At 39.3% G+C, this 14,024-nt stretch overlaps 1 protein-coding gene across 1 annotated transcript; it reads left to right on the top strand.

Annotated features, from left to right (window-relative positions):
• LOC311049362 (ras-related protein rab7-like) lies at positions 1–12,267 on the top strand. The gene is made up of 6 exons (XM_084062917.1): positions 1–348; positions 7,064–7,126; positions 7,634–7,760; positions 9,831–10,049; positions 11,579–11,707; positions 11,872–12,267. The coding sequence occupies exons 2-6, from the start codon at positions 7,074–7,076 to the stop codon at positions 11,965–11,967; spliced, it is 624 nt and encodes a 207-aa protein (XP_083919043.1). The 5' UTR covers positions 1–348; positions 7,064–7,073; the 3' UTR covers positions 11,968–12,267.
• Positions 12,268–14,024: the final 1,757 nt, after the last annotated feature.

Genomic DNA, 14,024 nt, shown 5'->3' with positions numbered 1-14,024 from the left:
GTGAAACGGGGAGAAGAGAGAAAGAGAGAGAAAGCTGAGAATCTCAGGTTGCTGCAGTAGCTCAGCTGGCAAAAGGAGGCTCCCGAGCAAAGTGCCAAATCTCCAAACCACTACCTGCCTCACATTTACTCATTAATACATTTCCTAAGAGGCGAATTTACTTATTTATATAGTCTAGAAGCGAGGCATTGCCAATTAACGCTAGGCTTAACGAACTGAGTGGCAGCCAGGCAGCAGAGGGTGAGCTAAGCTAACTGCTAACGGCTGTTAGCCACACAGTGTCCTGAACAACAACAGCTACTAGACACGTCAACAAGTCATCGTCTCTCCTGTGCTGCGAAGCTGAAAGTAAGTTGTGTTATAATACATAGGACACGTTGTAATCACATAACCACACATCTATGTGTTTATGCCTGTCCTTGTCATTATCATCGGCACATTATTAACGACACAAGGGGCTGGTGGTGTTTTTTGTGTGTGTGACGAAAAACAAGGATCGGCCTGTTAGGGAAGATGAACCATGAGCCTCGATCATACCACTTCGTGTGTTAGACTCTGTTAATTAACGACACAGATCGCTACAATACTCCAGTTAATAACTGTTGTTATTATTCTAAATGAATGTTCATAGGTCACCATACCCTACCTCCGAAAAGAAAACGGGAAATTGTCACGATCGGGACGTTTGCAGGACAAACTTGTAGATTCAATTCTGATCACTAGTTTTTTTTTTTAAAGATCCCAGCATAACACATTTAGATGCTTCTAATCCTAATACATATAGCTTGGCGTGCTTCATAGATCGCCGTCGACATTAGATATGCGCTATCACCGGACTGTTGACCGGGTTATATTTTATAATTTTAGGAGATTTGGAGTGTTTTATTGCACCTATGTGTTAACGTTCAATAATGGCAGTTTGTTTTAGTTCTCTTCTTTAGACTGGTTGGTGCACTTCTGCTTGACGAACAGATCGCATATCACGTGTTGCCATTAATTCAGACAGGGGTTGTTGTTGTAAACAACGACCGTGTCCTTTAACGATGACGAAATCTGGGTCTCAATGGGAGGGATCACAGGTTAACTCGGGTGGTGGTGTACTGTACATTACTCACACATCACACACCTGCAGCAAATGTTGGAACTTGAGCAGTTCATCTGAGGTTTCATGTATCCTTTCCCTCAATCCCCATGTGACGATTAAATCAAATCCCATGCACAATTGGAATGAGTCAACTCAGAGCTCAGACATGTCAGTTAGTTGTGCACTAATAATGCTGCTGTTCAGTCTTGTCAAGTGGAAGGTGTTGGCCTATCATGTGGGCATGTTAATATCTCATGATGCTCTCTTGTAGTGGTAGCTTGACCGTCCTGTGTTTGCAGCTTGGGTGTGTACAGGACAGGTCTATGCTTGTCATCACCATGTTCAGTCAACCATTTATTTATGTACCTCAATGTAGTGTACACACACACACACACACACACACACACACACACACACACACACACGCCATACAATTCCCAAATTCAACATCATGTGTTTGTTATGACTAGGTTAAAATCTGATGAGCTCATCAGATTTGACTTCATTTAAAGGTAGGGTAAGTGATATTTCAAAATATAAAAAGTATTTTTTATTAAAAAGTTAAACTCTATATTCTGATTCTATATCTGTTCAGTAACAGGGGTCTCCCTGTCTCTCCAGCTCTTTAATAAACAGAAAGCACATTGTCAGGTAGTTGACAAAATGTCAGCGAAACAGGAGAGAGTACCCATTTATCGACTTTATTTTTAGTGTTCCAGTTAAGATTTTGTCTGCTCATTTATTTGTGTCATCACTTCCAATTTCACTTGTTAATCTGTATCCTGACTGAGTTCTCCATCCTAATTGGATACAATTGGTATCCCATTCCCAACTTGAAAATGCGTTTTCTGTTTAATAAAGAGCTGGAGAGACACGCAGACTCCTGTTATTGAACAAACACTATAGCAATGAGTACTATCAGAATATAGAGCTATTTAACACTTATGTTAACCAAAGAAAATCACTTACCCTACCTTTTAAATAAAACATGGCATTGAAGCAACTTGGCCTATATAACAGCCAGACACGGGACCCTCGCTGTCAGTCTGGAAGCATGACATTCTATCCTAACTTTGTGACTTGTTGACATGGAGGGAGCATTGAGCAACAAGTAAGCTCAGCCAACTTGAACTATATTTAGTTTAGAGCTTGTTTATGTCTGTGTGTGTGGGTGGGCAATGTATTCAGTATGTCAATGAAATAAGTGACTTTTAAACTACTGCAGCCAGCATGTTCAGAGTCCTCCAGTGTTTGTGAGAAAGAGAGGGAGAGGAGAGGGCCAGAGGTCATAACAGCCTCAGGCTAGAATCTTTAGTAATATTTTACTCTGGTAGAATATTTACTTATTTTAACCCATTAAACGGGAACGCATCTGTGTAACCACTTTAACCATTATTTTTAATACTTTGGCTATTCAAAAATAGCAGATATACAAGCTCATACGAGCTTGTAGATCTGCTATTTTTAAAAATTCTTGAAAATTTGTACAAATCTTTGAATATATATATATACATTTTTAAGCTAACATTTTTATCTCATATTTGCTTCTGGGGGGTCCCTGGAACAAAATATTTTGAGATGGGGTGGGGTCTGTGGCCAAATACATAATAATTTGGGGGGTCCTTGACATGAAAGTTTCAGCACCACTGATATATAGCAACATACGTTTTAAAAACAATTTAGAAGACATTTGTACAAAAATATATATATTCAAAGATTTGCACACATTTTCCACAATTCTTCAAAATATAGCCAAAGAAATCTAATAATGACACAGATGCGTTCCCGGTCTTAATGGGTTAACAAACTTTTCAATGTAACATCATTAATTGACAACTTCTTACTAGCAGGCTGGCCTCAGTAATCAATAGTCACCACTCGTTTTAAAGGGGACCTTTCAGATCTTCCATGTAAATCATATAGTTATATTATGAGGAGGACATGTTAAATCAGACGACACTTCCCAATGTGTTCTGCCCAGAGATCGTATCCAGAAATACAATATCTTGGCGCACAGAACATAATGGGAAATGTGGTCTTGATCTTTAACATGACCTTCTTGCAATAGAATAGCTTCATGTTAAATATGAGCAAAGTTCACCTTAAACCCTATATGTAGCTGACCGGATTCCCAAGGGTTACCAGACACCCTCCTGTTTTCGCTCTACACTAAATATCATCGCCGAAAATGGCCGATGTACAAGCTCACAATGTGTTACGAGCTTGTAGATCTGCTATGTTCGCCGAATGTTAGCCCGCCAGGATGCTAGGGTTCAAGTGCTTAAAGTGTTGTAGTTTTCATACACAGATTGGCACAATCACTGTTTTGAATGAGCAGTACCAAAGAGGAAATTTATTCTTTTTTTTATGTGAACATGTTACCTTTTGAAGACGGGAACTGAAAGTCCCCAAAAAAGACTTCCTGCTTTCTGCTGGATGCAATGTTCATTGTGTGAGTTTTACAGAGGAGAAGATAAAAACATCCGCCTATCCCACACACTGGTTTAAGCTGGCCAAGACTTATTTTATTAATGGTGCAACCTTTTGACCTTATATCTTCATCAGGCAGTTTTATAGATCCATTGAAGTAGCTTCATATAAACCTGATGATGATATTACTCGTAAAATAACATGACGGCAAACGCTACAACATTTTTCTCGTGGGGAAACTATTGCATAGCACTTCCCCATAATTACCACTGCCTTTTCAATATTCAGTTTCTGAAAAAATGACATGGCAACTGGTGGAATTCAAAGGAGATTAGAATACTTTTCCTTTAAAGCAGTGGTTCCCAAACCTTTTTAGCTCAAGTCAAGACCCAAAAGAGAAATTAGATGTTTGCCCAGGACCCACACTAGTGAAAATAGCAGATCTACAAGCTCACAATGTGTTGTATTTTCACTACTTAAACATTTTTGTATTTATTTATGGCAATTCTTTTATGTATGAAATACTTTTGAAATTGAATTAATTTAATTAAAAGTTGTGATTTTTTTGTTTCAACTTTTTTTAATCTTTTGAAATATAATATGTATATATTTTTTTTAATGGAAGACACAAAAAGTGGATATTTACTCGCGGCCCATAAAAATTGGTCCGTGACCCAAACATGGGTCCCAACCCACTGTTTGGGAACCAGTGCTTTTAAAGCATCACTGTACAGGCCAAAAAAGCTAGACATTTGTTTTGGTACTGACTGTTGTTGGGAAACTAATGTCTGTTGGAAAACTGGTTAAACCATTCATGACGCATATAGGCGCGTGTCAAACCAGCTGCACTTGATTGATGATCTGACAAATCTTCAGATGTTAAGTCACAACAATATAAGTTTTAAGGGACACAATTTTTTTTTGTTATAGATCAGGCCATTAAATGTGGTGTCATTTTGTCGACCAAATAAGATGTTTCAATGTCAGCTCTTTTCAGCGGAACGCTGGTATAGAGCCCTGAGGGACTCTGCTTAACCACGTGGGGTTTAAGTGGTTAACATTGAATTGAGAGCTTTAGCTTTTGTTAGCTCTATTTAGATTTTTCTACCAACTTTAAAGACAAAAGCATCCAGATTTATTCAACAAACGCCACTAATTGGGTCTATTATGATAGTGTTCTCTGAATTAGTTATAACCTAGTAATGTCAGATACAATTTATGACGTATGTCTGTATTTATTAGTCAATAGTAGTCCACTTCTTGTAGGTTAAGCCTACATCGTCAAATAGGTTAAAAGATCATAGACCCCGGTCATTTACGAATAGCTGTCTTCTGACCCATGTCCCTGTCATGGGTCAAAGGTCTTGAGTTGAGAGCTGTTCATGCAATCATGTGACTATGGTCTGAGCTTTCCTAATACTACACTGAGGAGATATTCTCCATGCCTCTGTCAGCTATTCACTCTGTTTGGTAGTCAGTGGAGTGCTGTTCCTGGGGTTGGGACTGGGAGAATGACCATTGTATTCCAAAAGAAATGTGCACGTTTTTTTTAGCTCTTGTTGGCCACTGAGGACTTTGTGTAGGCAAGACTGAGTACAGGTCGGTAAGTTGGAGGTTTTAAGTCAGGGTTAACTTGCATGATTCTCTCTCCGATTGTGACTGAGGGTGTGGTGCGTTGTGCTTTTGGGAGGAAAAAAAGATCTCTTGGCTGTTAGGCTACTCTGCAGATTGAAATGTGTGGTTATGAGTTATGCTATTTGCATGATCTTCTGTGATTCTTAGTTTCATAAGGAACTCATCAACTTACACAATTAGTGACCAATTAAATACATGACCAGATATGAATAAGTAATGTGGTATTCATACTGAAAGTGAAAGGGAAGTTCTCCGATTATCATATCTACTAGCCTTTGCTGGCTGTTGCACTCCATTTCGGTCCATGTGTGTCGGGAAAGCTTTAGAAATCTTTCTGTAAAGGTACGTCTCTTGTTTTCAGAACTGTTGACTTATTTAAATGGCATGTTTGCCCATAAATTAATTAAATTTGTACTTAGAAGGTCTTACAAATGCCACAGACAGGTAAAATAAGATTAGGATGTATTTTTCTTACATTGTATCTGTGCTTTTTTGTTATTGATAAATTTGTCTTAACCACTCAAACCATATAGTTCAAAAACATGAACGGCAGCCATGTTATTTTTGTGAATTTATTATTTCTACCTAAATCAACTCTCTGAAAATGACCAAGCATTCCATTGTGAGCTTATAGAACAGCTATTTTCTGCAAATGTCCCCCAGAATATGCATGATAGGGTTCAAGTGGTTACAGTCAATTCTGAGTGGCATTAAAAAGTCTTAAAACTAACTTACCTAAACCTGCAGAAACCCCTGTATTAGGCAGTACCTACACAAGTCATACAAATTGTGGCCGTGTCCAGTGAGCATACGATTTATTGTATCAGCAAATGCACGCACAATAATAATTCTGTGAGAAAGTATTCAGAATGCAGTAGGACTGAAGGGCACACAGGAGGCTCTCCATCTCCAACTTTGTATGCACTGTTATTCCATGTGGTTGGCAATTCTCCACCACAGATAAGCAATGGTATGCATGAATACAAGGAGGCTATTATGAAATAGTGGGTTAACCAACCTATTCGTTTTTGTTAAGTAAATCCCCTAGTTTAAATAGAAGAAGTGAAAGCCTTTTGAACAGTACTGTTTAACTAACTCTAACCCCTTTAGACTGTAGCCGTCATCATATAGTTCTTTTCCATTCTGCAATACAATTTGTTTTGTTTGAAATTTCCCAGCCTTCATTTTTGTACAAATGCATAACAAAAAAAAAAAAAGAGAAAAGAATTGCCCATCAATAATTGAATAAAATAATCGATGATTAATGGATTCCTATTTTGGCATGTCCTTATAGGCAAAAAGTGCTGCGATGTGTTGGAACTATTTTCACTATTTTGCATGACACTGTTGTGCGACGAAGTATAAAACAGGGCTTGAGTGGGTAATCAATTCATTGATATGTGAATAATAATAAAATATTATTAATAATATAATATGATATATATTTAAATGTATTTCCTTGTGTCCATGTCGCTCAGACATATTCCTTATAATGTGCTCGTGTTGTACTGCGCTAAATCAAAGATTCTTCACAGGACTTAGTCTAGAGAAGTACAACGGAATGAGCTAAAGAAACCACACATGTGTTAATGGTTCAGGGTTGCTTCTAAAATAAAGAGAAAAATCCTAGAGCCTTGTCTTCACACTTACTTCCTGTGAGTGTGAGAGGGAGAGAGAAAGACTGATGTGTTCCTCGTGATTTGGCCAACAGCTTAGGAAGCACATGACTGGAATGACTGTAGTTCAAACCTGATTGGCCCACTGACATAGAACCCTGCACACACAATTGTAGGTTAATGTTTGTAATAGGCTTGTCTACATAGAGCCACATTTATATTGTTCACCAATAGTACACTGTACAACTTGTCGCAACTCAGAACTAATAAGCTATGACTTTGTCATTTTTCTCGACAGCTTTGACAAAATGACATCCAGGAAGAAAGTTCTCTTGAAAGTCATCATTTTGGGAGATTCTGGGTGAGTCACTGACCACATAAATATGTATCCCTCATACTGACTACAGTGAAGTTAAATAGGAAATTAGCACCAGCCACTGAACAGGGCCTATATTGTGCTAAACTTTAACTGATTTCTTTTCATTTCCATCATGACCCGTTTGATCTTGATTTCAGTTTTATTTTCTGTTCAAATTGGAGTTCTTACTGTGTCATAAGTTGTCTCCAGGCAGACTTAGAACCTTTTTTTCTTGACTTTGTAGCACAACCCCGGTACTTTCCCACAGCATTCTCTGCATCTAGAACTAACAAACCACCCTTCATCGTTATCATTGCTTCATCTGCTGAGTTCTTCAGATTGTAAATCTTGTATTTATTAATTATAATAAATTATGTTTGCCACCATTTAAAGGAAATCGGAAGTATTGTTGCCCTTTATCCTGCTTAAAAATAGTGTTGTTTGCTGCAATTTCACCTGTTAATGTTCTTTTTGTTCTTTTTTGTTCTGTTTTCCTCTACCTTTTGACAGCGTTGGAAAGACCTCCCTGATGAACCAGTATGTGAATAAGAAGTTTAGTAACCAGTACAAAGCTACAATAGGGGCAGACTTTTTGACCAAGGAGGTGATGGTGGATGATCGGCTCGTCACAATGCAGGTGCAGCACTAGTACAATGGTTACAATTTGTGGAGAAAATGCTTGTGAATACGAAATAACGTGTTCAGTGAACTGAAATGTTAGGGGTATACTGGAAGTCTCTATTGCCAGTCATGTTTTAATGTACAAGATACTAAATCCGCTGTACACAAATAAATGAAAATAGTTTACAGGATTAGCCTCATAATCTCTTGATTCATTTATTTTTGATTTTCTTTGAGTCAGATTGGGTAAAATAATGGATCCAGGCCCACTTTACATAGCTCATTGCAAGGGCAGTTTAGTTAACCCATTAAGACCTAGAACTGTGTCATTTTTAGATTTGAGCTAAAAAGCATTATTTTACACTTTGGGCTATTCAAAAATAGCAGATATACAAGCTCATAGCGCGGCACCGAGTGCCGCGCTATGAGCTTGTAGATCTGCTATTTTTGAAAATTTGTGAAAATGTGTGCAAATCTTTCAATATATATATTTTTAAAGTGAACATTTGTAACTCAAATCTTTGCTTCTGGGGGGTCCCTGGAACAAACTATTTTGATGGGGGTCCGTGGCCAAGTAAATACAATTTTGGGTGGTCCTTGACATGAAAACGTTTGAGCACCACTGATATAGAAACGTACGTTTTTCAGAAAACTGTTGGGATTTAGGAGACATGTAGAATCGGCTTCAGGTCTCAATGGGTTAACAGAACTTTGCATGGTTTGCATTTTGTTTCTAAACAATTGCACCAGTGTTCAAAATGGTCCCTCGGCCTCAGGTGGCAATATTCTTTTACTTTTGTGAATTATTTCCCCTCACTTATACGCTAAAAAAGCAATAGTGTCATGTTATGATGTGAGACGTTGTGGATTATGTTGTTTTGTTGTTATTGCCGGTTGAGTGATATGCCAAAATATATCGGCAACCGTCGAAATCGGCGATTGCCGATATATTCGTGCTAGAAAATGAAATAATGTGAGAACAGCTCCGCTCCCCAGTTAAATGTATACTTCGCCGAATCGCCGTGTAGCGGGCTGCGTGTCGAAAATAGCAGATCTACAAGCTCACAATGCGTCGTGTCCGCGACGTGTTGTTGAGAGCTTGTAGATCTGTTATTTCTGGTGCACGGCACCTTTTTCAGGACTAAGCTAAGATCCCAAGCCAGGAGATGAAGTGAAGTTGAAGGAGGGTAGCCTACCACAGTTTGCACCATTGACGGTAACGATGTGGCAAAACACAAACATCCAAGTTTCCTTTTTACAGCGGCTTTTTCATGGACAATAATAAATCCTGCCGCTGCGAAATGAATGAATCACCCGCCTGGTTCCCCCCGGAACTAAAGTGACGGCGTGGGGCAGCGAACTCAAATCGCATTGATTGACTTGTGATATAAACAACTGACACAAGTTTTAATATCCAGACTTGACATCAATCAGTTGAGATCTTATGAGACCGGGGGACATGCGTTCCCGCGTTGTCAAGCTTGCAATGCGCAGAGAGGATTTGGATTATAGAAACCAGCAACTATAGATTTTACGGTTTGTCTTTGAAAATATAAACAAGGCTTTGCTCTCAAACATACAGTAGCTGATAAAGAGACAACTAAGAAACCAAAAGCTATTCCCTCTTTCCTCCGCTCTCCTCCGCTCCATTTGAGTAGCCTAACAGGGACGTGTATCATATAACGCACCGGGGACACCGGTCCGGGACAGCTGTTTGTTAGACTTGTCTGAAATCAGTGCAACAAGAACGTGCCTTATAATAATTATTAGAATGGCCCCAAATTGTTTAACATTTTTCTCACACTTTGTATTGCGCTTTACATTTAATTGGGCTATATATTTGCGACAAATATCGTCCAAAACATCGGCCCATAAAAACAACCGACGATTGGACTCATCCAATTGCCGATTCCAATGTATTCGCCATATCGTCCAACCTTAAAATGTGTTTCTTTGATTTTGGTATTGAATCTATAGAGGCAGCTACTGATTATGACAACTATGTACAGCATCTGAGTCCAAGGCAAATTTCTTTATATCCGAAATCCTGTCCTCCTTTCTATTCCTTCTATCCATGTCTGGCTAGATATGGGACACTGCTGGCCAAGAGAGGTTCCAGTCTCTGGGAGTAGCTTTCTACCGTGGAGCAGACTGCTGTGTGCTGGTGTTCGATGTGACTGCGCCCAACACCTTCAAGACCCTAGACAGCTGGAGGGATGAGTTTCTGATACAGGCCAGCCCTCGAGACCCTGAGAACTTTCCTTTTGTGGTGCTAGGCAACAAGATTGACCTAGAGAATAGACAGGTTGGTATCAGTGAGCTCACAGGGGAAGTGTGTCATTGAATTTCTCTGCCTCGGCCTTCGTTGGTCACATTTGTGCAAATAGTCTTTAAAATAGTGTAATCTACTTGTGACAAAGGCGGGCACAGGGTTCTAAGCACATAGCTCAGAGGTAAAATTCTGTCACGGTACAGAAAACGGTACTTCTGAAGTAGCAATTATAGTTAACAATTATGAAAGCCAAGATTTTATTAAAATCAGAAGAAACTTCGGAAACTGAGAAATAACAGAATGAATTTGACATAAAGTAAACATTTTCTCCAACTGTGCTTCAATGACTGACTTAATTCGGTAGAACTAGTCGGATATAGTTTTCTAACTGGGTCTACTTTCACCCTTCATTCATGAATTTCAGACCGCAGTCTAAAATGAGAGATGTTCGTCACTCTCTTGGGATGTGTTCAGGTTGGATCATACAAGCATCAGTGATTAACAATTGGAACATATTGGAACTGACACAAACATTTTGCTCTCAGACCTAGAGAGGCTGTTTTAATTTAATTGTTTTTATAAATACACTTGCCTGGCTCTTTCTAAAAGAGCCTTAAACCTACTGTTGTACAGTTGCACTGAGGTCGTGTTTGGTTCATCTCCGCTTGATGTTTTTGTCTGCATCTAATATTCCTTGCTACTATGCAGATCAGTGGCACTATATTTTTAAAATGAATTATTGCCAAATAATCGCCCCTCCATGGGATATACAGCCCACGAGGCTATGGACCGGCACTAGCCAATCCCAGACTTCTAAGAATAATGCAAAAATATTTTAATCCACAAAGTCAATCAGACTTTGTGGATTAAATAGCAAATTGTACAACAGAAATCTGAGCGAAAGACGGAAAATAAACGATGAATGTGTATGAGAGAGACAGGGGGGTAAATACAGTAGTTGTGACCATGTACAACTTGTAATAACATGCCATGCTACTTTCATGGCTTGACATAGAAATGTCACTGCATATAGTGCATTGTTTCTCAAAGTGGGGTCTGGGGACCCCCAGGGGTACTTGAGGGGATACAAGGGGGTCCCCAGCTAAATGATTTATAGGAACCAAATGGACCCTTATGGGTCTGTAACTCTGAGAGTGTACAAATGGAACCAAATGGACCCTAACGGGTCCATTTGGTTCCATTTTTACACTCTCAGAGTTACATTAACATTGATTTTACAATATGAATTGGGTTCTCAGAGATATAAATGCCTTTAAATGTGGGTCCATAGCCCTATTGCATGTCAAACTGGGGGGTCCTTGAAATTAAAATGGTTGAGAATCACTGCTAGAGCCGTAAAATTCTTCTCTTATGGGGGTCCCTGGCATATCTTTTGAAATGGGGGTCCGCGGGCTAATAAGTGTCAATTTGGGGGTCCTTGACATGAAAAAGTTTGAGAACCACTGATATAGTGGTATTATTATTAGGGCATGCCTCCTGGTGGAGACTCTACTGGGTGCACTTTTCTAGTTTGTGAATATGTTGTGTTCTCACACATGCAGGTAACCACCAAAAGAGCTCAGGCTTGGTGTCAGAGTAAGAACAACATCCCCTACTTTGAGACCAGTGCCAAAGAAGCCATCAACGTAGAACAAGCATTCCAGACTATTGCACGTAACGCCCTTAAACAGGTAGGTTGGTAAAGGCCGTGGAGATATGCCTGCTTTGTAGTTTGCGAATATCGCTGAAATTCCTTGAATTCCATGTTAATTCAGTTATTTATCTACAATAATGTTGCTCTGAACTCTCTGGGCCCACTTTCTGACTCTTGACACAATGCTTTGGTGTCCTGTAGGAGACGGAGGTCGAGTTGTATAATGAATTCCCAGAACCCATAAAACTGGATAGGAACGACAGAGCTAAGCCTTCAGCAGAAAGCTGCAGCTGCTGATGGTGGACATGGACCGACTTCTCTCTTCTGGCTCTCTGGAAACACCCTGTCAAGAGTTACATCAACTGTGTCGCCCTCCCCAGGGAAAGCAATTCCCTACTGGTCTTCCTCCTTTTCGCCACTGTTCATTCCATCACTACACACACACACACACACACACACACACACACCCCGAGTATTCTGCACACTTAGTTCACTCTCAACACACACACACACACACACACACACACACACACACACACACACACACACACACACACACACACACACACACACACACACACAAAGTATTCTGCGCACCTAATTCACACATTAACCACTTAAGCCTGACACCATCATGCAACAAACAGCTGATCTACAAGCTCACAGCGCGTGTAAGCTTGTAGATCTACTATTTCCGCTGCACAACACTGGCCTACGAAAACTAAGCATATGGTTCTAGGTTATTTTTGAGAATTTCCGCCTATAGCGACATGCCAGGGGTTAATGTGGTTAATACATAAGCATTTGTTTTTATATGCTGGCAAATCCAGTTCCCAAAGATCACACGAGAGAAGAATGATACACCCCCCCCCCCCCCCCCCCCAGTCTCCGACTTAGTGAGTGACGTCCCATCCTGCCCACTCGTATGCCTGACTGTACCCCCTGTCTCTCACATTGAGGGGGTAAGATGGAGCCATGTTTTAATGAGTGCAATTAGGAGCTCTAGATGGACTGGCTGGTGTTTTGTAATGTGAGATGATGCTGGCCACGGTCAGCGTCCTACTCTTTATTCCTATTTTATGTTCCTCAGAAATGTTTGCTTTCTGTTGTTGCCTACCTGTTTAGAAATAATCAAGCTCAACTACAGTATATAGATATATATTTTAATTGGCTGGTGATGTTATTTCTCAAGCCAATCTGAAACACATCTGTTCTTGCACTTTTGTTTTTGCCTTTAAATGTTATAAATGTAGAGATGAATGATTTGACTGCACACTTTTTTGCAAGCTTCAAATTCCACCACACAAATTCCTAGAGGATCTATTGAACACTTTGGTGATTGTGTTACCATGCCCATAAAGGTTTATGCGTTGAGTTTATTTAATCTCACACCGCATAAGAAATAGAACTGTTCCCTTGTAGTCATTAACAAGAAAAGCTGATAATACAGTGTAAAAACATGGATACAATTTCCTGAGATATTAATACTATTTGCCTTTTATGTAACATTACTTGTACTGCTAATATACTGCTGTATGTGTTGTGTCCTTTGTCGGAGATCCTCTTTCAATGCTATGTAATTACAAGATTTCACCAACACCTAGCATACAATTGTCCACCGTCATATATCATATGTCTATTGCTGTTATCTATGCTTGTAGCTCAGGTTGGCAAAGTACTTAATATTACTTTTTAACAGATTGTGTATTATGGTGTAAAGATGGTACAGATAAAAGGCTTATGGATTAAACTGAAATGTAAGTTCTCTTTCCATCTTAAGAAAAGAGCAGATTTTTGCCCTGGTATTACTCCTTTTCCTTATAGAAGAATCACTGCGATGCCAATGATGTTGTCAAAAAATATTGGGATGTCAAATAAAGTTCTTGAATATATCACTTGTCTAGCATCAGGTGATGCCTCTATTTCTGGAAATTGCAAGTATTTTAATAGTAAATATTAACTTAACTTTACCAAATCATGTTCTGTTGTCTCCAAGCAAGGTAAACATTTTTTAGAGATCATTTCAGGTCACTTAAAGACCATCTGTTATGTTTACATGCACATACAGATGGGTGACAATATGACAAGCATAAAGTAGTAAGGTGTTGGGCCACCACAAGCCCCCAGCAGCTTCAATGTACCTTGGCATACACTTTACAAGTCTGGGGGCTCTGCTGGGGGGATGGAACACTTTGCTGTCTTTACTTCCAATACACCAGAATTGGTTATGTATGTTTTGTAATAATTGAAATCTACAAAGTAATTGTAGTGGAGTAAAAGTACAATATTTAGAAGTAAAAGTATTGGAAATTGGAAATACTCAAGTAAAGTAAAAAATACCTCAAAATCCTACT

The sequence above is a fragment of the Gymnoscopelus microlampas genome (assembly GCF_963454915.1).
Source record: "Gymnoscopelus microlampas genome assembly, chromosome: 7".
In the NCBI taxonomy this organism is placed as follows: Eukaryota; Metazoa; Chordata; class Actinopteri; order Myctophiformes; family Myctophidae; genus Gymnoscopelus; species Gymnoscopelus microlampas.
The sequence above is the reverse complement of the archived record's forward strand: the minus strand, read 5'-3'. Positions and strand labels throughout refer to the sequence as shown.

What these genes read in the sequence shown, in the direction of transcription:
- LOC311049362 (XM_084062917.1), top strand. Translation starts at nt 7,074, where the DNA reads ATGACATCCAGGAAGAAAGTTCTCTTGAAAGTCATCATTTTGGGAGAT. An exon ending in ATCATTTTGGGAGATTCTGG is followed by an intron (nt 7,127 to 7,633) that starts GTGAGTCACTGA and finishes ACCTTTTGACAG; the next exon opens with CGTTGGAAAGACCTCCCTGA. An exon ending in TTGACCTAGAGAATAGACAG is followed by an intron (nt 10,050 to 11,578) that starts GTTGGTATCAGT and finishes TCACACATGCAG; the next exon opens with GTAACCACCAAAAGAGCTCA.